General features: G+C 40.0%; 1 protein-coding gene across 32 annotated transcripts in view; it reads right to left on the reverse strand.

Annotated features, from left to right (window-relative positions):
• Nucleotides 1-26,099, reverse strand: part of ANK2 (ankyrin 2) — a 699,882-nt gene that overhangs the window by 184,609 nt on the left and 489,174 nt on the right. For all 32 annotated transcript variants that reach the window (XM_069593465.1, XM_069593447.1, XM_069593452.1 and 29 more), the window contains 2 exons: nt 2,880-2,978; nt 1,199-1,297 (listed from right to left, as the gene is read on the reverse strand). In XM_069593465.1, the coding sequence (XP_069449566.1) occupies nt 1,199-1,297; nt 2,880-2,978 (198 nt within the window). The remainder of the gene's footprint in view (nt 1-1,198; nt 1,298-2,879; nt 2,979-26,099) is intronic.

Genomic DNA, 26,099 nt, shown 5'->3' on the forward strand with positions numbered 1-26,099 from the left:
AACGGACACACAGGAACTGGTTTATTTTGCCAATAACACCTCTGGTGTGGTCTATGTTGTTAGAAAGGCTAAAAACTTTAAAAACAGAACAAATGGATTTGAAAGATATGCACCTCAATTTCTGCATAAATATATAATAGAAACTAAGAATAAAGCTTTTGGCAAAGCAATATTTTCTCGACCTTTCAACCAGAAAAAATAGGGATCAAGTTTGTAGTATGGTGCATTGTGATTATTATTTTAAAATTGTAATTAGTTTCATTTTAAGATTATCATTCTCTATACCATATAATTAGTATTACATGCACCATAAGGCTATGGGTCTTGAATTTTCCTATTTCCCTAAGGAGATCTGTAAAGCCCACATTTAACATGAAACTCCCCAAAGGAGTATGATTCCCACTTTATAGCAGATTCTCCACTGGACTATTAATTTTTTGATAAGTTTTTTTAATTTAAGGAAGGAAAATACTTTATAGAGTGATATAACTTGCATGAATAATTCACCTTTCACAGATGTTACATTCAAGGAAAAACACTATATCATTTTTTAATGCACTTAAAGACAATGATAGACTGTGAACTTGTCAAATTTTCAAGTTATATTAACAGGAAGATGATGTACTAAGTGAAATAAGTCAGAGAGAGAAAGACAAATACCATATGATATCACTTATAAGTAGGATCTAAAATATGACACAAATGAACGTATCTACAAAACAAAAAAGATACACAGACAGAGAACAGACTTGTGGTTGCTAAGGAGGAGGGGGAAGGATGGATTGGGAATCCAGAATTAGCGGATGCAAACTATTACATCTCTAGATGGATAAACAACGAGGTCCCATTAAACAGCATAGGGATCTATATTCATATACTATGATAAACCATGGAAAAGAATGTGAAAAAGAATGTATGCAAATATATGTAAAACTGAATCACTTTTCTGTATAGCAGAAATTAGCATAACAATGTCAACCAAAATAAAAAGAAAAGGAAAGAAGCTAGAAAAGAAGAGGAAGATGATGATACATAAGGAAAATCAGAAATGGTACGAGCTAGTAAAATAACTTGGCTGAAATAAATCACAGAGTGTTTATAGGAAATTTATGTACCCAATAGCTGGCTAAACATATTACATCAATTTCACAAGGTTAATTTAAATTTCTTTACATTATAGAAAATCAGAATGTAATACCTGAGACTGTGCGTTAATGTTGGCTCCTTCCTTGACAAGAACTTTGACAACTTCTGCTTGTCCAGCCAAAGATGCAATGTGAAGAGCAGTATTTCCTTTCTGTTTTGAAACAAAATAGAAAATGTTGGAGGCTTCTAAACCTTGTAGAAATCAAAATGTACAGATATTTTCAATTTTGCTGATTATTTCAAGTGCTTAAAACTTGTTATTCTGTTAAGATAGCAGCCCAGCTCGAGAAAAAATAATTTTTACCATCAAAACATTGGCCATCCTATACAATGTTTTCCTTCTCTATTCTGTACAATCCTGGTTTAATGTTAAGAACATGGAAAGACTTGAGATCTTACTGAAGTAAATAATTTGGGACACGTGCATACACGTGTGTGAGTGACAATATTACCATTCATGTCATTTAATCAACAACAAAAAAAGTCCTACCCTAAAGATAAAGTTAACAAAAAAAAAAAAAAAGTTTATCTGAATTTATTTCATTATGTAGCGAAACCTAGGAATTTTAAGTGGTGAAGAAAATGACAAATTTACATTCTTTAAATGTTTAACTTTATTTGACGTTCTCAAGAGAAACGTTAAAAATGTTTACTCTCTCTTTAGACTTAAAAGTAAGCAATTTCTTGCATATGGTGAACTTATATTTTAACTTCTTTGGAATTGCCAAAGAGTTTTTCACTTGGTTTTGTTTTTATATTTCCACTGGAACTGCTGTATACTACACTGGGGGTAGTGTCAGTCCACATTTTGGCAATTATGTATGAGGTATTGGAAATTCGGGTTAAATGGTCATATTTCTAATTTACTCCAGCACTCTTTTTGTCTATTCCTGACTAGGCTAATGACCCAGCTGGGGGTTGGGGTGCCTGCAACCTCTCTCTGCGTCAAACACAATCAAATTGTCATACTTCAGCCCTAGTCAACAGGCTTGACTCTGATTGGCTATGGGTGTTTTTTTTTTTTCCAAATTAAATTTTCACCTTCTAAAGATACAGATTTGTCACCACTGATGATATTTTTTAAAATACTTGTTTCTGAAATGATCCCCCAAAGTTCAAATATATTTCACCAAAAACAGCATCAACAAGTAACAGGTACTAGTGTACTGAGCATCTTAAAAACGCCTTTAAAAATGAGCTCAATTTCTTTACAAATACACATTATAGTGACAAAAATCTAGTTTTGCCCTAATAATTCAACCTATGATCAAAAATCTCTTTTCCATTAGAGTATAAAGTATCTGTATATTCTCTATCAAGTTAAATGAATATATTAAAAGTTATAACAACTTACTGAAAGCATGAAAATCACTTGTTCATTTCCATCAAGTAGTTTACTATGTCAATTCATTTTTAAAAATGAATTAATCTTGGGAAAATAGGTGCTTTTGTCTATAGAGGATTATATTAATCTAGTCTCTATGTGAATCAAATGAGAAAATAAAAGATAAAATATTAAAAACTAAAGATACAGAATTCTTTAGTCTCTGTTAAGTCCCTAAAGGACACAATTCAAACTCTGCAAGATTTAATGAACAGGGGTTTCAATTTCAGTTCTGCATTGTGAAGAATCTTGGTATTCCTACAAACCTCTGAAATATACAGCCAGGGAAAAGAAGGTTGAAACTGTTTCTTCTTTACCATGAGATAAATATGACCAGCACAAACATTACCTTGGTGGCAGAGTCCACAGCAGACCCTCTTCCCAGCAGCTCCTGAACTAGCCCCACGTGGCCTTCCTTGGCAGCCAGGTGAAGCGCGTTGAGTCCATTCTGAAAGGAGAAAGCAACAAGGCTCAGAAGCGGAGTGATGATGAGGCACACCGTCGCTAATATTAAGCAAGTATAAAACCCAGAGGATAGACAGACTCTGATCCTAACATTTTCTCTCTTTCTGCATTAGCTTGAAGCTCTTAATTTCAGAGAATAATTTCCAATGGTTTTGATTCAGAGAGGCGAAGAAGTAAATATCACTGCCCCTTCCTTCTCTTTCAGGATTAATCCCAAACCAATGACCACCTCTTGAGGCGCTGCTGGCTCTTCTAAGAGAGGTCTCAGAGCAGACCAGAGAAGGGGCCCAGGGTTCCAAGCCATTGGAAGCAGTGTTAGAGGTAGACCAGGGATGGCCCAGGCAGAAAAGGAGGCCCACGCGGGCCTAGTGATGGAGCTGCAAGGCCATGGGGTGAGGACCACCTGCTGCAGAGGAAAGAGTAGATGGTGCTCACTGTAGCATGCGGGGGATTAGGGCTGGATGCAGGACAGGAGCCCTCGGGCGAGGTGGCCACAGCTGCTGGTGGCAGAAACAGGGCGTCTCAAGCCACTGGACTGTCCAGGTGACTCCAATGACCATGGCTAAACATACCCAAGTCCACAAAAGGAGGGGCATCCGCCATGGGAGGAACCACTGCGGCTACAATAGCTGCCTGGAACTGGCGCAACCTGCCAGTAGGTGTGGGCCTGCCAGTAGGTGTGGGTTGCCATCACTGGGCAGGCCGCTGGAACTGCTGGGACTGCACTGCTTCTCCTGCGGGGACTGTGGGTGAAGCAGGTATATAGTCGGGATTCTGGTTGCCAGAGCCCCAGAGCTGCCTGCTGGAACAGGGCCATCTCTGTCTCCATCTCTTTCAAGCATTTCTTGCTGCCCTCACCTGGGTGTTGGAACCAAGGCCCACGACCAGGGGTCCTTGTGGACCCAGGAATTGTGAGGCTGACCCACCAGCTGATGTCTTTACTGTGGCGGCATCCTGAATACAGACCAACCAAAACAGGCTACTGTTGATAACTCTTTGATATTGGCTTTATGTAAGTTAATGTTGATAAAAGAATATGAACTTGAGAAAAAGGAATAAGCAAAAATATATGAACTTGAGTCTTTTGAAACAATGAAAAAATATCCATTGAGCTGGCTTACTGAGAGCAAAATACTGATTGGGCTTATACATCTGTGAATCCCAAGCAAGACATCACCTTGATCTACACAACTTTTGGATTAATGCTATTTCTATATAATATCATTAAAATGACTAAATATACCACATGGTTAAAAAATAAGATCTTACCACTACTTTGAAACAACCATATGTCCATTAATCGAAGGACAGAGTTACCTCTTTGCATTAGCACTTTTAAAGTAATATTGTACTATTTTATTTACAATTAAATTTTACAATCAGCTCTATTCTCCATTTCTCTAACTGATTTTATGAGATATTTTGCCCATTGACTGCTTTTCCATGATCATATAAAACTAGTGGATGAAAACCCAGGTGAAACAGTCAATAAAATTTTATAGAGCCACTGACAATTGTTTACATTTCTGACACACACAGAATATGCATAGATTAATCCATTTCTAAAAGCTGAGGAACAGATTCAAGAAGAACAGCTAAATATAACTGAATGTTAAAAGCATCGAAATCCATTAAACTGTTTAGCATCCTAGGACAAATCTGTAATTAATACAAACTTAGCAGTTAATCAACAAGCATTTGCTAAGTTCCGACCAAGTGATCAGCTCTAGGTGCTAGGTGCTAAGGGAGGACCCATGGCATAGTTTCGAGCCCCAAAGAGCCCTGAAATATTTATTATTAAACTACTGAAAATTGCTTCTACACTAACATATACTTGTCCATGACTTTTTCAAATCTTTGTCTATTCTACTTTGCAAAACTTACATGTAGAGTTAAAGGTTCTTCAATCTGTTTGAAAAGTATAACTAACTTATATAACTTCCTTAATAACATCAATAGTTAAATATCTGAAAGGAGGCAATTGCAAATAAATATGAGTTATTGAAAAATATTAAAGGAAAAAGATGGATACATCAAAAGGCAAATAACAGGAGAAAGCAAAACTTGGTCCCTAACCTCCATCCCACCCCCACTCTTAATGGGATTCCTGTGTCAGAGACACGAAACCAGAAGCTCTTTTCAAAGGCAACTAAATGCCCACATATAGAGATGCAAATAATTGTGAAATGCTATTTACTGTTTCAAGCTTCCCAAGTGGCTCAGTGGTAAAGAATCCACTTGCCAAGCAGGAGATGCTTGGGTAAGGAAGATCCTCTTGAGAAGATAACAGCAACACATTCCAGTATTCTTGCCTGGAAAATCCCATGGACAAAGGAATTTGGTGGGTTACAGTCCAAAGGGTCACAAAGAGTCAAACACAACTTAGTAAATAAAACACCACCATTTAGAGTTTTACTCTGCCATTAGCATAAATGACACTGATAAAAGGAATCACCTATAACAGGAAGAAAAAAAATCAAACTCAAAATGAAAAAGACTGTTTACATATTCCCAATCCACTTCCCACTCGGTAAACTCATCCAGAATCTATCTGCACCTTTCCCATCTCTTTCACGGTGGCTGCTCTAAACTAAGAGTACTCACTGTGTGACAGAATTAAGAATGTATTCAGTTTTCACGAAAACAAGGAAAAGTAAAGCATGTGTCATCTTTATCAGTTTAACTGGTTTTACTGTGTCGAAGAATTGATGCTTTTGAGCTGTGATGCTGGAGAAGACTCTTGTACTGTAGTCAAGTCTTGTACTAAGTCCCTTGTACTGTAAGGAGATCAAACCAGTCAATCCTAGAGGAAATCAATCCTGAATATTCATCAGAAGGACTGATGCTCCAATATTTCGGCCATCTGATGTGAAGAGGTGACCATCTGAAAAGACCCTGATGCTGGGAAAGACTAATGGCAGGAGGAAAAGGGGATGACAGAGAGACAAGATGGCATCACTGACTCAATGGACATGAGTTTGAGCAAGCTCCAGGAGATGATGAAGGACAGGGAAGCCTGGCAGGCTGCAGTCCATGGGGTCGCAAAGAGTTGGACACAACTGAGCGATTGAACAACACTGTGTCTTGATGTCCAAAGATTTCTGATTTAATAAGTAAATCAAGCTACGGATAATCGAATAGGAATATTGTTTTGTTAGTGAGTTATTCTCAAATCCTGAAGACTTTCTTTTTAATTTGCAAATGATAAATATTTATGAGGATTTACTGAGTCTTTAATTTAAAAATATTTACAATGAGGCTTGAAATTTTGTGACTCATTGATAACTTTATAAAGAAAAGTGAGAATATAAGTGCTTTGAAGATACTACTTTATAAAGCCTGTTTCTGGATCTCCATTTCAAACATAGTAGAAGGCCTATCTAGCATCCCTAGCTGGTAGCTCCCTTTATGGCTGCTGGTCCTTCTCCCCTGTCCAGCCAAATGTTTCTATTGTAAAATTCCCAAAGATAGAGAAAGACACTAAATATGATGGTGAGTTACCTGAGAGAAGAAAGAGTTGCAGAAATCCTTCAAAATCTTACCAAGAAGAATGAAAATATTATCGGAGCTGAGATATAAATACTTAATGAATGAAAGACAAGCTTATGACATAAATATCATTATTATATTCTACACTGAACATATATTATATCACATTATAATATTTTACAGATGAAGATACTAAAACCCTAAGACGCCAAGGGACTTGCCTCAAAGATCCTTACCATTAAGAAGAGGAAGACAAAAAACTCAAACTTAGATCTGATTTCCAAACTCATGCTTTACGTTGAAGGTCAGGAAGGGCAGTGGTGTGGAGATACCCCTCATTCAAGGTAAGGAGCAGTGGCTGCGCTTTGCTGGAGCAGCCGTGAAGAGATACCCCACGCCCAAGGTAAGAGAAACCCAAGTAAGATGGTAGGTGTTGCAAGAGGGCATCAGAGGGCAGACACACTGAAACCATACTCACAGAAAACTAGTCAATCTAATCACACTAGGACCACAGCCTTGTCTAACTCAAAGAAACTAAGCCATGCCCACGGAGCAACCCAAGACGGGTGGGTGATGGTGGAGAGGTCTGACAGAATGTGGTCCACTGGAGAAGGGAATGGCAAACCACTTCAGTATTCTTGCCTTGAGAACCCCATGAACAGTATGAAAAGGCAAAATGATAGGATACTGAAAGAGGAACTCCACAGCTCAGTAGGTGCCCAATATGCTACTGGAGATCAGTGGAGAAATAACTGCAAAAAGAGTGAAGGGATGGAGCCAAAGCAAAAACAATACCCAGCTGTGGATGTGACTGGTGATAGAAGCAAGATCCGATGCTGTAAAGAGCAATATTGCATAGGAACCCGGAATGTCAGGTCCATGAATCAAGACAAATTGGAAGTGGTCAAACAAGAGATGGCAAGAGTGAACGTCAACATTCTAGGAATCAGCGAACTAAAATGGACTGGAATGGGTGAATTTAACTCAAATGACCATTATATCTACTACTGTGGGCAGGAATCCCTCAGAAGAAATGGAGTAGCCATCATGGTCAACAAAAGAGTCCGAAATGAAGTACTTGGATAAAACCTCAAAACGACAGAATGATCTGTTTGTTTCCAAGGCAAACCATTCAATATCACAGTAAATCAAGTCTATGCCCCAACCAGTAACGCTGAAGAAGCTGAAGTTGAACGGTTCTATGAAGACCTACAAGATCTTTTAGAACTAACACCCAAAAAAGATGTCCTTTTCATTATAGGGGACTGGAATGCAAAAGTAGGAAGTCAAGAAATACCTGGAGTAACAGGCAAATTTGGCCTTGGAATGTGGAATGAAGCAGGGCAAAGGCTAATAGAGTTTTGCCAAGAAGATGCACTGGTCATAGCAAACACCCTCTTCCAACAGCACAAGAGAAGACGCTACACATGGACATCACCAGATGGTCAACACCGAAATCACATTGATTATATTCTTTGCAGCCAAAGATGGAGAAGCTCTATACAGTCAACAAAAGCAAGACCAGGAGCTGACTGTGGCTCAGATCATGAACTCCTTATTACCAAATTCAAACTCAAATTGAAGAAAGTAGGGAAAACCGCTAGACCATTCAGGTATGACCTAAATCAAATCCCTTATGACTATACAGTGGAAGCGAGAAATAGATTTAAGGGCCTAGATCTGATAGAGAGAGTGCCTGATGAACTGTGGACTGAAGTTCGTGACATTGTACAGGAGACAGGGATCAAGACCATCCCCATGGAAAAGAAATGTAAAAAAGCAAAATGGCTCTCTGGGGAAGCTTTACACATAGCTGTGAAAAGAAGAGAAGTGAAAAGCGAAGGAGAAAAGGAAAGATATAAGCATCTGAATGCAGAGTTCCAGAGAATAGCAAGAAGAGATAAGAAAGCCTTCTTCAGTGATCAGTGCAAAGAAATAGAGGAAAAGAACAGAATGGGAAAGACTAGAGATCTCTTCAAGAAAATTAGAGATACCAAGGGAACATTTCATGCAAAGATGGGCTCGATAAAGGACAGAAATGGTCTGGACCTAACAGAAGCAGAAGATATTAAGAAGAGGTGGCAAGAATACACAGAAAAACTGTACAAAAAGGATCTTCATGACCCAGATAATCACGATGGTGTGATCACTCATCTAGAGCCAGACATCCTGGAATGTGAAGTCAAGTGGGCCTTAGAAAGCATCACTACGAACAAAGCTAGTGGAGGTGATGGAATTCCAGTTGAGCTATTTCAAATCCTGAAAGATGATGCTGTGAAAGTGCTGCACTCACTATGCCAGCAAACTTGGAAAACTCAGCAGTGGCCACAGGACTGGAAAAGGTCAGTTTTCATTCCAATCCCAAAGAAAGGCAATGCCAAAGAATGCTCAAACTACAGCATAATTGCACTCATCTCACATGCTAGTAAAGTAATGCTCAAAATTCTCCAAGCCAGGCTTCAGCAATAAGTGAACTGTGAACTCCCTAATGTTCAAGCTGGTTTTAGAAAAGGCAGAGGAACCAGAGATCAAATTGCCAACATCCGCTGGATCATCGAAAAAGCAAGAGAGTTCCAGAAAAACATCTATTTCTGCTTTATTGACTATGCCAAAGCCTTTGACTGTGTGAATCACAATAAACTGTGGAAAATTCTGAAAGAGATGGGAATACCAGACCACCTGACCTGCCTCTTGAGAAACCTGTATGCAGGTCAGGGAGCAACGGTTAGAACTGGACATGGAACAACAGACTGGTTCCAAATAGGAAAAGGAGTGCATCAAGGCTGTATATTGTCATCCTGCTTATTTAACTTCTATGCAGAGTATATCATGAGAAACGCTGGACTGGAAGAAACACAAGCTGGAATCAAGATTGCCAGGAGAAATATCAACAACCTCAGATATGCAGATGACACCACCCTTATGGCAGAAAGTGAAGAGGAACTAAAAAGCCTCTTGATGAAAGTAAAAGAGAAGAGTGAAAAAGTTGGCTTAAAGCTCAACATTCAGAAAACGAAGATCATGGTATCCGGTCCCATCACTTCATGGCAAATAGATGGGGAAACAGTGTCAGACTTTATTTTTCTGGGCTCCAAAATCACTGCAGATGGTGATTGCAGCCATGAAATTAAAAAACGCTTACTCCTTGGAAGAAAAGTTATGACCAACCTAGATAGCATATTCAAAAGCAGAGACATTACTTTGCCGACTAAGGTCCGTCTAGTCAAGGCTATGGTTTTTCCAGTAGTCATGTATGGATGTGAGAGTTGGACTGTGAAGAAGGCTGAGCGCCGAAGAATTGATGCATTTGAACTGTGGTGTTGGAGAAGACTCTTGAGAGTCCCTTGGACCCCAAGGAGATCCAACCAGTCCATTCTGAAGGAGATCAGCCCTGGGATTTCTTTGGAAGGAATGATGCTGAAGCTGAAACTCCAGTACTTTGGCCACCTCATGTGAAGAGTTGACTCACTGGAAAAGACTGATGCTGGGAGGGATTGGGGGCAGGAGGAGAAGGGGACGACCGAGGATGAGATGGCTGGATGGCATCACTGACTCAATGGACGTGAGTCTGAGTGAACTCCGGGAGTTGCTGATGGACAGGGAGGCCTGGCGTGCTGCGATTCATGGGGTCGCAAAGAGTTGGACACGACTGAGTGACTGAACTGAACTGAAAACAATGTAGCTCTACACTAGTGTTTCAAATGGTAGGTTATCATGCACAAATACATCTAAAATCTATTTAATGGATTGCCAATCAACGTATTTCAAAACATGACGTAGAACAAAGAAAAACGGAGTATAGTGTGAATGGCAAGTGTTGATATTATCTCGGTTTTTTTTTTTTTTTGGTGAAACTGTACGTACACATACACATGTACACATGTGGAAAATTCTTATCGAAATGAGAATATTAGACCACCTGACCTGCCTCCTGAGAAATCTGTATGCAGTTCAAGAAGCAACAGTGTAGAACTGGACATGAAACAACAGACTGGTTCCAAATAGGGAAAGGAGTATGTCAAGGCTGTATATAGTCACCCTGCTTATTTAATATATATGCAGACTACATCATGCGAAATGCTGGGCTGGAAGAAGCACAAGCTGGAAGGGAGACTGCTGGGAGAAATACCAATAACCTCAGATATGCAGATGACACCACCCTTATGGCAGAAAGTGAAGAAGTAAAGAACCTCTTGATGAAAGTAAAAGAGAAGAGTGAAAAAGTTGGCTTAAAGCTCAACATTCAGGACACTAAGATTATGGCATCTGGTCCCATCACTTCATGGGAAATAGATGGGGAAACACTGGAAACAGTGCCAGACTTTATTTTGGGGGGCTCCAAAATCACTGCAGATGGTGATTGCAGCCATGAAATTAAAAGATGCTTACTCCTTGGAAGGAAAGTTATGACCAACCTAGACAGCATATTAAAAAGCAGAGACATTACTTTGTGTACAAAGGTTCATCTAGTCAAGGCTCTTGAGAGTGCCTTGGACTGCAAGGAGATCCAACCAGTCCAGCCTAAAGGAAATCAGTCCTGAATATTCACTGGAAGGACTGATGCTGAAGCTGAAGCTCCAATACTTTGGCCACCTGATGTGAAGAACTGACTCATTTGAAAAGACCCTGATGCCGGGAAAGATTGAAGGTGGGAGGAGAAGGGGACGACAGAGGATGAGATGGTTGGATGGCATCACCGACTCGATGGACATGAGTTTAAGCTCCAGGAGCTGGTGATGGACAGGGAAGCCTGCCGTGCTACAGTCCATGGGGTTGCAAAAAGTCAGACATGACTGAGCAACTGAACTGAACACATGTGCACACATCTGCACTGGGTGTGCATGCAGTGTGCACCTGTGTTTGTGTGTGTATGTGTACACGCACACTGCTCTACATTACAAGAAAAGCTTGAAGACCCAAAACATGAGAGCATCTTGGGGAAACAAGATGTTGTTTCAGACCAATAAGTAAGTTAAAAAGCTGATAAAATGATCATTCTAAAAGAAAAATGGTTTTTATGATATGTCTATTTGAATTTTATGAAATAAAATTTCAGAAATTTCATGAAATTTCAAAAGTAATTTTCATTTTAGATGAGTGTTGTGATGTAAATAAAATAAATGACATTGGCATAAACAAGATTTCTTTATTTTGAAAATACTGGCAGAATCACAGTTAAATGACATCCACATTTTGAGTTCTAAGAAGGGTTGTGGTATAGTAGAGAAGACACATGTTAGGGACCCAATCCTGTCTCTCTATTACTGACAATATAATTTAGTTTCTTCACTAGTATAAAATGGGACATTTCCATTCTGCTCACTTCAGATAGCTACTTATAAGAGAATATAAAATAATGTATGTTTCTGTTGTCTGGAATTTATCAAGTAACATGCAAGAGTAGGTTAGATGCAAATAGTAATAAATTCACACATATTCCTAAGTCTTTCCTTCTGTTTTCTATCACAGACATTTGGCTGACGGATGATGAGCTGAACTGAGTATTTTTTCATGAAATGGACCACAAGCAAATGGCATTCTAGAAGTCAGATGTTGAAATCGAATTTCACTGGGCTAAAATCATGGTGTCAGCAGCACTGTTTTCCTTCCAGAGGTTCTAGGGTAGAACGGTTTCTTTGCCTTTTCTAGCTTCTAGAGGCCACCTGCATTCCTTGGCTGGTGGCCCCTTTCTCCATCTTTAAAGCCCACAGCCCAGCATGTGCAAACCAGTCTTGAGTGTTTGGGGTCTAACCCATAATGTTTACCTGGGCTGGGAAAATTATTAATTTAAACAGAAATGATTACTTTGAAAAGTATTTTGAATTCTGTGTGCTTAGACACACACACACACGTGTTTAACGCACTGCTGTCTATGTGTGTGCAAGTGTGTGTGTGCTCAGTCACTCACTCAGACGTGTTTAACTCTTTGCAGCCCGATGGACTGCACCCCACCAGGCTTCTCTGTCCATGGGATTTCCCAGACAAGAATACTGGAGTGGGTTGCCATTTTCTGCTTCAGTAGTTCTTCCCAACCCAGGAATTGAACCCCTGTCTACAGCACTGGCAGGTGGATTCTTTACCACTTAGCCACCTGGGAAGCCTCATTTTAATTTTTTTAGAATTCTAATGAACCCAAAAAAAAGCAGATGGGAACCTGGTCCTTTAGTAGCCATCCTGTCAATAATTCAAAGAACTGCTATTTTACTTCTGAGTTTTAACTCTCTTAACGTAAATATCATTTTCACACGATCTTTGGTTAATTTAATTTTGTAAGAAATGATAAATTATTTTAGTATCTGACTTGTGCTGAAGCAAGACAGCTGACTTACCGTGACACTCACAGACAGAAAATTACTTGAGCTACTTATTCTAATATCATGGTTTAAAGCAATTTAAACATTACAAGTCAGCAGCAAATCATTTAAATAATAACTCAAACTTATTCAAATTTATACCCTTGTGTAAGGCTTGACTCTAACCTTTTAATTGCATTAACTCATTTAACCCTGAATGGAACATTATGAGTTATGAACTACCTGGTGATTCTAGCTCAGAAACAATACTCCACTCCTACAATCAAGACAAAGGGAAACTATATGGGCCCTTTATTATAATTTTATTTCACTTCCTTTAGACCTCAGTTTCTCATCAACTGTTATTTGGTATTTTTTAGAATAAAAATATCTCAGCCTTTGATAATAAGTCAGCAGTTAAGGAGAAAAATGATTTCCTCGAGGCCTCTACACTTACAATGTCTAAATGTGTCAAAATTAGAAATGAATTCTATAGAGAGTTCTAACTGTTGCGTCACGTACATGCCAAACTTAGTTGGTTAAGCAGGTTCAGTGTAGTTGATCTTTTAAGTTGTATACAGTAATAAAATTCTTTGGTTCTTAAATAACAAGTAAGGAGAGTGTAATTTCCAGATGATTTAAGGAAAGTATCCTTGAGATGAATAAATATACAAGTCTTCTCCTTGTATACTTATCACGCGTTTAACTTTTCAATCAACTCACCTTGACAGAAAACTTTAAAAACAAGGCTCTTCTCCTTCTGACATTGAATTTATCAAGATTAGAAGCAGGGGAAGGAGGCTACATCAGAATTAACCAGCAATCTCTTTTTTAAAAAATGAAATGAAAACACTCCCCTAGTAGGACAGCCTGAATTGGATGTGCATTCAGGGGTAAAGGGTAAAATTGAAGTGAGAGAGGGAAGAGTGGCAGGGTCTCCAAGGGAAGGAAGTAACACAGAACAGACCCTTAAAAGGTCCCACACAGTTCATTCCAGTTGCGCCACGTCCTGCTACTGTTAAGCCTGGCACAGAGTTTTATATTAATATAGACTAGAGAAAGCTTAAATTCAATAATTAATAATAACTGAATATCAATTATTCAACTATTTAAACAGTTTTGTACATGCATTAAATGCCAAGCATCATTCTAGGTACCAAGTCTACATTTCAAGGTACCCATAAAAAAATCTAGTAATGTTATTAGGGAATTAATAATTAATCATCTCTCCCCCCATTTTACAATTTTAATTAAAAATAAGCCAAATTTGGCTTTCTGGGCTCTACAAGACTACGGCAAGAGAGAGGAGGGAACCCTCAAACAACAAAAGTTAGCTTACAGCAGTCTTCTAAGCAGCTCATCATCACTCTGTTTTACATCATAATAAAATGATTCCTGCAATTTGTACTTGGTATCAGTTTCAGATTTGTCTCAGATACACTCACTGGCTTAGTCGCGTTATCCTTTGCCCAATCACAAAATTTGTTTCTTTTCACAATTGATTGTATTGTGTGTTTCCTGTTTATCTTCTCTGAGAAATAAGGTTTCTCATGAACAACAGTCAAATCTATTCAACCTTGTAAACTCTACACCTAACATAGTACCTGGAACAAGAGGAAGGACACCAGTAATGTTCTTACAATGAATGAGCTAATAAATAGTAAGTGCCATGCAGAGGTAAACAAGAGTTAGCTTAATTCACCCAATAACTGTGCATTTTGTCAGTAAATGCGACGGGTGCACAGACAAGTCAGGGACAATTACATCCACCTTTAGCCTTTGGAAATACAATCAAGAACAGTGCACTCTCTGAGGCTGAAGTTGGTTAACATTAACATATATACCAGCAAATTAGACTCTGAGATAAATACTTAAAGTGGTTTCTCTCAGCCTGAAATCCTTGGATGTGCTCTTAAGGATCTCTGAATTCTCTGAGAATTTTGTTAATTTGGCATTTTCATGCAAGTGCCAATCTCAAAGTTAATACACATGTATGCTGGATCATCTGAATAATCACATTTAATTAAATACCATCTAGCAATTTCTTGTTCTCATATTCTTGATTGATTCCCAAGGGTCATTTAAAGGAACATGAATTTTTAATGCAGTATTTCTTAACCTGAAGCATACAGATATATTCTCACGGTTCTCAAAATAGTCTCCTTCTCTAAGTAGAGGAAATATGGCCTCGAGAGATGGTTCGTAAACATAACCTAATGAAACTTGGGTTGCTCCAATTAGAAAGTAGCACAGATGCTTGAGGAGGCAAGATAAGAACTACTCAGCCATAAAAAGAAACAAATTGGAGTCAGTTGTGAGGTGAATGAACCTAGAGCCTGTTATAGAAGTCAGAGAAAAACGAACATAATAATGCATATATATATATATATGGAATCTAGAAAAAGAGTACAGATGAACCTGTTTACAGGGAAGGAATGGAGATGCAGACATAGGGAACAGACCTGTGGACACAGCAGGGGAAGGAGAGAGGCGGGACTGATTGAGAAAGTATCACAGACATCATACACTATCATGTGTAAAAGGAAGCATGTGGTAGGAAGCTGCTACGTAACACAAGGAGCCCAGCCTGATGCTCTGTGATGACTGAGAGGTGTGGGATGGGAGAGGGGAACGAAGCTCAAGAGGGAGGCCCCTGCATATATGACTGATGGGGGCCGTTGTTCAGCAGGAGCCAACACAAGGTTGTAAAGCAATTATCCTCCAATTAAAGTAAAAGAACCTTCCTAAGCATTAGAAGCTTTACTATGTCCCAGAGAATTATAAATTACCTGAAATGAATACTGACAATATTGATCATATTGGAAGGAATACACTTGTTAGAATTTATCCAGAATTTGTCCATCCAGCTACTCTGCTGCTGCTGCTGCTGCTGCTGCGTCGCTTCAGTCGTGTCCGACTCTGTGCGACCCCAGAGACGGCAGCCCACCAGGCTCCCCTATGCCTGGGATTCTCCAGGCAAGAACACTGGAGTGGGTTGCCATTTCCTTCTCCAATGCGTGAAAGTGAAAAGTCGAGTCACTCAGTCGTGTCTGACTCTTCGCAACCCCATGGACTGCAGCCCATCAGGCTTCTCCGTCCATGGGATTTTCCAGGCAAGAGTACTGGAGTGGGTTGCCATTGCCTTCTCCGTCCAGCTACTCTAGCTTGAGTGAAATCAGTAACTGTGCCCAGCCCAACATTTTTGTTAACTTCTATCCAACTGCAACTAACACAGCCATAATTTGTCCCCTGAATAAGTGTGTGCAACACAGTGGGTTTTCTCTGATATCATCTGAGCCTAAAGTAGTCTTGCTTTGAGGAAGAGAACTACACTGTGAAGGTTATTACATATATAAAGTACATAGACAGTGACGAGCATGTACCCGGCATGCAATAAAGTATTATTTAATACCACAGGTATTATTTCCCATTTCATGACTGGGTAATATGAGATTCAGAATGATTTAGGAGAATGGCTCAATATCCATATTTATCCAATTATTCTTTAGTGAATATTAATTGGAAACCTATTGTGTGCCAGTCCTTCCAGCAAAGTGCCCTTTTCACTAAACAACACTGAAGCTTAAATTTTAGCTTATAAATCATTCTTCGTGAGCTGGTTCATATAAGTCAGTAACCATATTTCGATTGCTATACTTCAGGGACTTCTCTTTTTTAAACCCCTTAATCTTTCTATGCTGTTAATGTTCCAAGTTTTCCATTTGTGGGTTGTGCATTCATTTCGTTCTGCGTTTTGCTAAATTGTGAGCTCTGGATACAAATGGTTAATAAAAACAGAGTGCCTTCTTTAGAGACATAAAAATCCCACTAAAAGGAGTCATTAAAAAAGGCTATAGAGATCATAGATAGTTTGTTTTTCAAATTAATAATTTCAACAGAATTTGAACAGCAAATCTCTTAAGCAACTCCTCTTTGGTCGCTTTGGATGAGAAAATATATTCTCATCTCCCTGATAAATTGCTTCCTTCCATCCCTACTTCTCTCCCCTGCCTTCCATGGGCACTTTGCTATCTTCCTTCATTCCTTAAGGGAAATATCACATCACAGGTTCTCCAATAAACCTCTTTCCCAAGAGCAGGAGCATCCTTCTCTCACCCCAGCAATGGGTTTGTGTACATGATCAGGTGCAGGGTTTGATATCAGATTGTCCGCACCGTACCCTCTACCCTGCACAAAGAACTTATCTTCTTTGTATTGTTGGTAACTTTTTTTGGTGGTGGTGGTGGTAGTGAAGGGAGTCAGAGGAAGGGAAGAGCCAGGCATTACCTTTTCCAAGGTGTGCCCTTATGAGCCCTTGTCCATCTGCATTTTAGACTCTTTTATCCTACCCTGAAGACCTTTAATTTCTGAGGGAAGAGACCGAAGAAAAAACAGTATGGTACTAAAATCAATCACTTACATCAAGTTATACACCTGTACATACACAGGCTCATCAACAGACAGGTAGCTCCCGATCATGTCCATTTCAATGGACAACCACATGGAGCTGCTGAATTCTCGTCTACATGTCTGTTTTCCTCATTTCTAAGAATCTGAAGAAGCTGCCATCTGAAAACAGGGTTTCCTTTTCTTTCCTACTCCTTAGCCATAAGAGAAGAATTTGAAGACTAGAGATCCTAGGATTGGGGGTTGCTCCTTTACAATCATCAAAACACACTCACACACAGGAGAAAGAGAAAATTACGAGGGTAGACAGGCATGGTAAAGGCCTGGGAAACGTCTATAGACGAGTGGGAAAAGACTGGAATTAGTGATTAGCCAAGAAAGAGCCTGTTAGACCAGGAGTGGGCAAAACCTCAGCTACTGCAGAAGAGCTGGCTGATTTTTAATGGCACAAGGAAAGAAACCAAGCAGAAAAATGACTAAGCAAGAATGGCATCTAAATACACCTCACTTCACACACCACCTGTGTTTGGCGGCTGTGAGTATCTGAAGAGCTCTACTGAATACATGTTTGGATAAACATCTTCCCTCTCTTGACCCTCCACAGCCGAAATCAAGGCGGGACTCCAGAGCTCTGTGGGCTCCTGGTTAGACTCCCCACTGCCTCATATCTTTTTCCAGGCAACTTTCACAGTCTCACCATCACTATCTGGCTGGGACTATATAAACTAAATTTAACAGAACTTAGCATACCCTGTATCTTTGTGTATGCCAGTCACCAGGTCAATCCTCATCCCTCCAAATGCAACCCCCATACGCGTCCCTTTTTCTGATCATCTCTGATCACCTCCCATATTCTGAAACTCTTACAGAAGGTCTTCTAGAACACATGCATGTGGTTATTAGCAGTGTCTCTGTGCCTTAAATCTCTTTTCTTAACATTCCTTTTAACCCTTCTGTTCTAACTGAAACTCAAAACCACTTCTTCCCTGAAGTCCACTCAAGTGATAATATTATATTTATCCCCCATGCCCCAGTTAACCACTGGACTTGGTGGAGCTGTGCTGATGCTTCTTGCTCCTCACTGCTCTTCAAAACTATTTTTCCTTCTCCTTTTACATAAATCTCCAGATGCCATCAGCCTGTATCTTTCAGACTCCATCCTCATCTCTTGAAGATTTTGCTTCTAGTTTGTTGCCACTTTTTCCAACAAATACGAAGGTGGTTTTTCCAAAACCACTGTCAGGATCCTGACTTCTCTATCAATAATGTTTCCTTCTCTCTATGTCATCTACTCTCTCCACAGTCATATCCAGTAACAGAATCTTCCTCCAGGATTTCAACTTCAAGCATCGAATCTGTTCACTACCATTTACTCTCCTGCCAATCTCCTGACCCAAATCCAACAATCGTCCAGTCCCTGACACCTAGAGTCTGCTCACCTCCTTACTGTGTCCATTTCTTTCCTCACTCAGCCTAAATTCCATGCATAGTCTTTAAAATAATTTTATTCATTCCATTGCAGGCATCCTCAGTTGGGTTGACCTTCTCAAGCTATACCATACATGCTTAGCTGAACCACATTCCTGGTGACAGACCTCTCCATGTGACACCATGTCTGAATGCGGCTGCAGAAGAACCCACGCATACATGCTCGCTCATCATGCTGCCTGGCAACCACACTCTTACTGTTTCTCCCATTCCCCTAGGTGATCATATCACATCGTCTCTCTCCTCAGTCTCCAATACCACCTCTCTCCCATCTCTCCTCTCTGCTGATGACCTTCATTCAGATTTCACTAAAAAAAAACAGAAGCAATGAAAAGAACTTCCATTCCACATCCAGCTCCCAGCACCTCCTCTGAAGTGCTTCTTGCTCTTTTATCTGTAAACCCTTCCCTTTTCCTGAACTAGCCCTGTTCTTAGCAAAGGCCAACTCCCCTTGTGTATACCAGGCCCCGTCCCCTTTCACCCACCTCAGGGCAGCATCCAGCATTTCTCCCTTCTCTCTCATGCCTCATTGACTTTTCACCCCTCTGCTTATTTTTTCCATTAATGAGACAAAAACGCTATACTTTATCTCATATTTTTTTTAAAAGCCTCTCTCAATTCTACCTCCTCTTCCAGCTCCCTCCTCTGTTTTCTCCTTCCCTTTATAGAGTCCCTGCAGTAGTATCTGGTCTTCCCATTTCGACTGAATCAATTCCAGTCAGGCAACCAAGGAAGCTTTAATCAAGTCATTAGCTATCACCACTTTACTAAGGCTCTTGTTCCCTCCTTCAGCTTATCTGAACAGTGTTTTACAGAGCATTTTTCTCCACCTGAAAATAAACCTTTCACTCGGTTTCCTGGACACCACACTCCAGGTTTTCCCCCACTTTTCGGGGCACTTTTCTCCATTCTCCTTCCCAGCTCCACCTCATCTTCCTGACCTCTAGGAGTTGGAGTGTCCCAAGGCTCAGTCCTTGGACCTCTTCAGTTCTCTCACATCATTTTCATATATTGTTTTGGGGACATGCTCCACCTTCATGGCTTTACATAACATCTATAACACTGGATGCTCCAAAATATGTATCTCTGGTAAAAAGCTCTCCTCTGAACCCAAGACTCATATGCCCAACCACATGCCCAACTTTTGGATATCAAATAGATGAATTGAACTTATATTCACAGCTGAACTTACGATTATTTCCTTAAACCTACTCAAATCACAGTCTTTCCCATCTCAGTTAATGAAACTTTTAACCCTCACTATTCTTGTGACCCCAACCTTCATCCCCAACTCCTGTTGTTTCCACTCATTCTACTTTGCTGCTTGGCAACCGTTCACTTCACGGGCGGTGCAGTGGTAAAGAATCCACCTGCCAGTGCAGGAGACACGGGAGAGTCTTGGGTTTAATCCCTGGGTTGGGAAGATCCCCTGGAGAAGGAAATGGCAACCCCTCCAGTATTCTTGAGTGGAAAATTCCATGGACAGAGGAACCTGGCAGGCTACAGTCCGTGGAGTCACAAAGAGTCACACACAACTTAGCAACTGAGCACAGACACACATAACCATTCGGTTACCCTTCATCACTCTCTTCCACTCTCCTAGACGATCATTTTACAACTTCTCTCTCCTCTCCAGTAACAAATCTTCAACCCTCATGAGTCTCCTTGTAGCCCAATATCATCCCCAATATCTCTCTCTGGCTCTCAGACTACATTAAATCCATCAACAACATTTATCAGCTCTATCTTAAAAATATATCGAGACTCCAACCACTTCTCATATCTCTCCAATCTGATGCCTTAGAACAGAACACCTCATCTCTCACCTAAGGTATTACAGAAGTGTAACTAAGATCATGGCATCTGGTCCCATCACTTCATGGGAAATAGATGGGGAAACAGTGGAAACAGTGTCAGACTTTATTTTGGGGGGCTCCAAAATCACTGCAGATGGTGACTGCAGCCATGAAATTAAAAAGGTACTTGGGAGGAAAGTTATGACCAACCCAGAGAGCATATTCAAAAGCAGAGTCATTACTTTGCCAACAAAGGTGCATCTAGTCAAGGCTATGGTTTTTCCAGTGGTCATGTATGGATGGAAGTGTTGGACTGTGAAGAAAACTGAGCGCCAAAGAATTGATGCTTTTGAACTGTGGTGTTGGAGAAGACTCTTGAGAGTCCCTTGGACTGCAAGGAGATCCAACCAGTCCATCCTAAAGGAGATCAGTCCTGAGTGTTCATTGGAAAGACTGATGCTAAAGCTGAAACTCCAATACTTTGGCCACCTCCTGCAAAGAGTTGATTCATTGGAAAAGACCCTGATTCTGGGAGGGATTGGGGGCAGGAGGAGAAGGGGACGACCGAGGATGAGATGGCTGGATGGCATCACGGACTCGATGGACGTGAGTCTGAGTGAACTCCAGGAGTTGGTGATGGACAGGGAGGCCTGGTGTGCTGCGATTCATGGGGTCGCAAAGAGTCGGACGCGACTGAGTGACTGAACTGAACTGAACTGAATGCATGCTTCTGTGTAAAGAGTAACATTCCCTCTTCATAAAGTATCCCAAAGCATTTCCTCCTTCTGCCCTTGCTCCCTTTCAATTTAAGGGCTACTTTTCAACATAAAGTCAGTTTATGCCCCGTCTTTGCTATTACTCCTAATCAATCCTCTTCCCTCAAATTAAAGCCAAAGTTCCTGAAATAGCCTATATGCTCTTTGGTGCTGCCTTGGGCTCTCCCCTGACCTTCTCTTCCCCTCCCTCATGCTACCCAGCTACACTGGCCTCAAACACGCCAGGCACACTCCTCACTTGGGGCTTTCTCTCTGCTAAGGCTTCTATTAAAAAGTACTCCCTGGGATTGACATATATGCACTACTGATACTATGGATAAAGGAGATAACTAACGAGAAGCTACTGTAGAGCTCGGGGAACTCTACTCTGGGCTCTGCGGTGACCTAAACGGGAAGCAAACCCCCAAAAGAGGGGATATATGTATTTATAGCTGGTTCACTTTTCTGTACAGCAGAAGCTAACCCAACATTGTAGAGCAACCACACTCCAAGAAAAAGTAAAAAATAAAATAAAATGTACTCCCTCCAAACAAGCCGAGTTTCCTTGTTCAACTCTTCCAGGTCTTCTAACCATCCCGCCTTCAATAACATGCTGCTCCCCATCCCCCTCCCTTTCTTCGTCCTGGCTGTATTTTTCTCCTTGTCATCTATTGCCATCTCTCTTCCCACATACTTTACTTTTTCCCTTGGTGACCATCTCTCTCCTCTCAGGCAGACTGTAAGCTACATGAGGGCAGGGTTCTGCTTCTCCCTTCATGGCACCTAGAATTCTGCCTGCCACACAGTAAACATATAATATGTGCTTAAATAAACAGATCCACAGATGGTAAGCTTGCATTCAGACTGGCAGAAAGGCTGCTATGAGGGTAAAATCTGAGATGACCTAGGGAGGAATGAGCAACTGCCTGGTTGTTATGTTTAAAAATCAACATCTTTTAAGTTATAGAAAGCAAGCACTGAAGAATATTCTTAGAATATAAAGTGTTCTGTTCAGTCTAAATCACTTAGCAAAGTACTTAAGAAGACAGTGACAGGAATAATCTGCAGGAAGCTACCCTTGGGAGTTTTTAAATGAAAAGTGTGAAAATGTTAGTTGCTCAGTCTTCTCTGACGCTATGCTACTCCATGGACTGTAGCCCACCAGCCTCCTCTGTCCATGGGATTCTCCAGGCAGGAATACTGGAGCTCCCCTTCTCCTGGGGATCTTCCTGACCCAGAGATCGAACTCGGGCCTCCTGCATTGCAGGCTCGGGCCTCCTGCATTGCAGGCAGACGCTTTGTCATCTGAACCACCAGGGAAAGCTGTTTTAAAGTGAAAGAAGAGTTACATTTCAAACATTTCGTAAATCTGGGTGGTTACACATGGAAATAAAGCTTTTAAGAGCTATGGAGAATTAGCTGAGGAAAAGTCTCTATTGGAATTTCTTTACATTGAATGACTTATCTCTGAAACTGAAAATTCTAAGTGCTCCAATTATTTGGCAGACATCATTGAAATCCAATTTGAGTCAATACTACTCAGTATAAAGCAAGAATTAGTGTTAATGTATTGAAGAAAATCAGAGAATGATGCAGAATCCAATAACAAAAGAGTGTACCTAACCTGAATCAGAAAAATGCACTACCTTTTGCTTCCTCTAAAAGAGGTGTCACAATGAACTCATAGATATACACCTAGATTATTTGTACAAATATTTGTACTTCATTTCACTTGTTAGAAAACTGGGTGTAGTTCATTTCATATTCCATTAATTTTATGAATTCAGTTCTCAGCTATTCATTTTTCTTTTTATCTTTATAAAGTCCCAGGCTAACAATTGTTTTTGGCATTTTTAAAAAGAAGTTCTGACCAGATGGAGCCAAATGACATTCATAAAAAAGATTTTTGTTCCAAAAAAAATTTTAGTTTAAAATAATCCATATAAACAGTAACTGTTACCAAATTGCTACTAAATGGGATCTTTCCTATTTGATGACACAGGCTATGATAATACCTTTTATGTTCTGCCTATGAGAACCAGCACTACTTTTACTAAAGCTCAGGTTGAGAATCAATATAAAAATATTACACTGGTACAAGGATTATAATTTGCTAATAATTTTAGAATGCTTGCTCTGTTAAGCATTTTGCAAACATCATATTTAATTATCATAAAAGCCCTATGACTTCAGTGTTGTTATGATCACTATTTTGAGAAAACAGGTTGTGAAGAAGTTGACTGCCCAGGGTCAGGTAGCTGAGAGGTGGCTGAAATGAGAATTTGGATTTCAGCACCCACATTTTTAATGTGGCTTCCAAAAAGGCTGTGTGGTCTGAGTCATAACTATGTGAGCTTATGATAAAGTCATTGGTGGGTGCACTGACATTGCCTTCTGCTTTTGAGAAATGAAACATAGGCTGTAACTGATATTTTGCACTTTATCACTTCAGTGGTAAAAATGTCAAGACCAAAAATCAGAACACTTTAAGAACTGTTAACCTTTAAGGTAATAATTAGAATTATGTCCAATAAATGAATGTGATATCCTTCATTCTGAAGTCACTGCAGTGGAACCAATAAGTTTTGTACATGGTGAAAGTATCTGAACCTTCAGAGGCTTTTATTGATGTATATGCTGTGCTTAGTTGCTCAGTCGGGTCTGACTCTTTGTGACCCCACAGACTGGGAGCCTGCCAGACACCTCTGTCCATGGGGATTCTCCAGGTAAGAATATTGGACTGGATTGCCATGTGCTCCTCCAGGGGATCTTCCCAACCCAGGGATCAAACACAGGTCTCTTGCATTACAGGTGGATTCTTAACCGTCTGAGCCACAGACTGGCTATAAAATCTTATGAAAAGATCATAGAGGCTATTTTTAATATCTAGATGTTAACTTTGTTTATAATATTATCTTATGAATAATTACTAAGTAAATATAAGTACACATGAGTTTTAAAAATAGGGAGCAAAAGCTAAGATTTATTCTCTTTTTCTGAAAGTACAAGAGATAGAAAATACATTAACAGCTTAATCTTTTAACAAAAATGAAAGTTAAAAAAATTGTGATTGCTATGAAAAGAGAAAAATGAAAATTCAGTTCTTTTTTTTAAAGAAATCTATCTTATGCCAAATTTTGAATTTTCGTCATATCCTTCAAATGAAAGTAGAAGCCAAATGGCATTTTTCAATTAAATTTGAAAATTTTCATGGTAGTTATGAGACCAATTTTATTCAGAAAAGGACTTTCATCCATATTTTAGTTTAAGGAATCTTAGCACGCCAACACACATGGTATTTTTGGGAAGCTGGTACAGCCCAGATTGCCTTTCATTGAGAAATACAACATGGTACAGAAAGTCCTGGTTTCTATGTTACATGTCATAATGCTCCCCAGAAGCTCAGGCTTATGAGCAAGATATGCAATATTAGCTTTGATATTTTATGTATTTAGAAATAGCAATACTTTGGCTAAAGAGTTGCCTCTTTTGCTCTCCTGGATGTTTGGGAATTATTTCTGTTCTATATTTTATTTGAGTTTAAGTAGTAATCCTGGTGGTGGTGCTCTTTGACTTAAAAGTTCCCTTAATTGCATATTATGCTAATCTGTGGATGAATAAGGTCCTTTTTATACCAGCAACATTACATTAAAAATAAGATTTGAGCTTTAAAATAAAGGGCAGCACCACGACAAATTTTGAAGGGCAGATTCAAACATCTCAGGAAGATTACAAGTTGAAAGAGAACAGACCTCTGTGACCCTGAGGACATCACTTAGCTACTTATGGACTCTTCCTGTATTTGTACTCAGGGGAGTGTCCCCCTTACATTTGTCTCTGCTGATTGATGAAGTATCAGGCCATCAACACAAAGCCTGATACGTAGTAACTAATTAGTTAGCATTTGTCACTTCATTTGCCTAACCTCTACTTGAGGTACATTCCTGAATGGTATTAAAACAGAGCAAACACCAGACAACAATATTTACTTTCAGTTCAGTTCAGTCGCACTCAGTCGTGTCCGACTCTTTGCGACCCCATGAATCGCAGCACGCCAGGCCTCCCTGTCCATCACCAACTCCTGGAGTTCACTCAAACTCATGTCCATCGACTCGGTGATGCCATCCAGCCATCTCATCCTCTGTCGTCCCCTTCTCCTCCTGCCCTCAATCTCTCCCAGAATCAGGTCTTTTCCACTGAGTCATTCTTCGCATGAGGTGGCAAAAGTACTGGAGTTTCAGCTTTAACATCAATCCTTCCAATGAACACCCAGGACTGATCTCCTTTAGGATGGACTGGTTGGATCTCCTTGCAGTCCAAGGGACTCGCAAGAGTCTTCTCCAACACCATGGTTCAAAAGCATCAATTCTTCGGCGCTCAGCTTTCTTCACAGTCCGACTCTCACATCCATACATGGCCACTGGAAAAACCATAGCCTTGACTAGACAGACCTTTGTTGGCAAACTAATGTCTCTGCTTTAGGATATGCTGTCTAGGTTGGTCATAACTTTTCTTCCAAGGAATAAGCGTCTTTTAATTTCATGGCTGCAATCACCATCTGCCGTGATTTTGGAGCCCAGAAAAATAAAGTCTGACTCTGTTTCCACTGTTTCCCCATCTATTTCCCATGAAGTGACGGGACCGGATGCCATGATCTTTGTTTTCTGAATGTTGAGCTTTAAGCCAACTTTTTCACTCTTCACTTTCACTTTCATCAAGAGGCTTTTTAGTTCCTCTTCATTTTCTGCTGTAAGGGTGGTGTCATCTGCGTATCTGAGGTTATTGATATTTCTCCCAGCAGTCTTCATTCCAGCTTGTGTTTCTTCCAGTCCAGCGTTTCTCATGATGTACTCTGCATAGAAGTTAAATAAGGAGG

The sequence above is a fragment of the Ovis canadensis genome, chromosome 6 (genome assembly GCF_042477335.2).
Source record: "Ovis canadensis isolate MfBH-ARS-UI-01 breed Bighorn chromosome 6, ARS-UI_OviCan_v2, whole genome shotgun sequence".
In the NCBI taxonomy this organism is placed as follows: domain Eukaryota; kingdom Metazoa; phylum Chordata; class Mammalia; order Artiodactyla; family Bovidae; genus Ovis; species Ovis canadensis.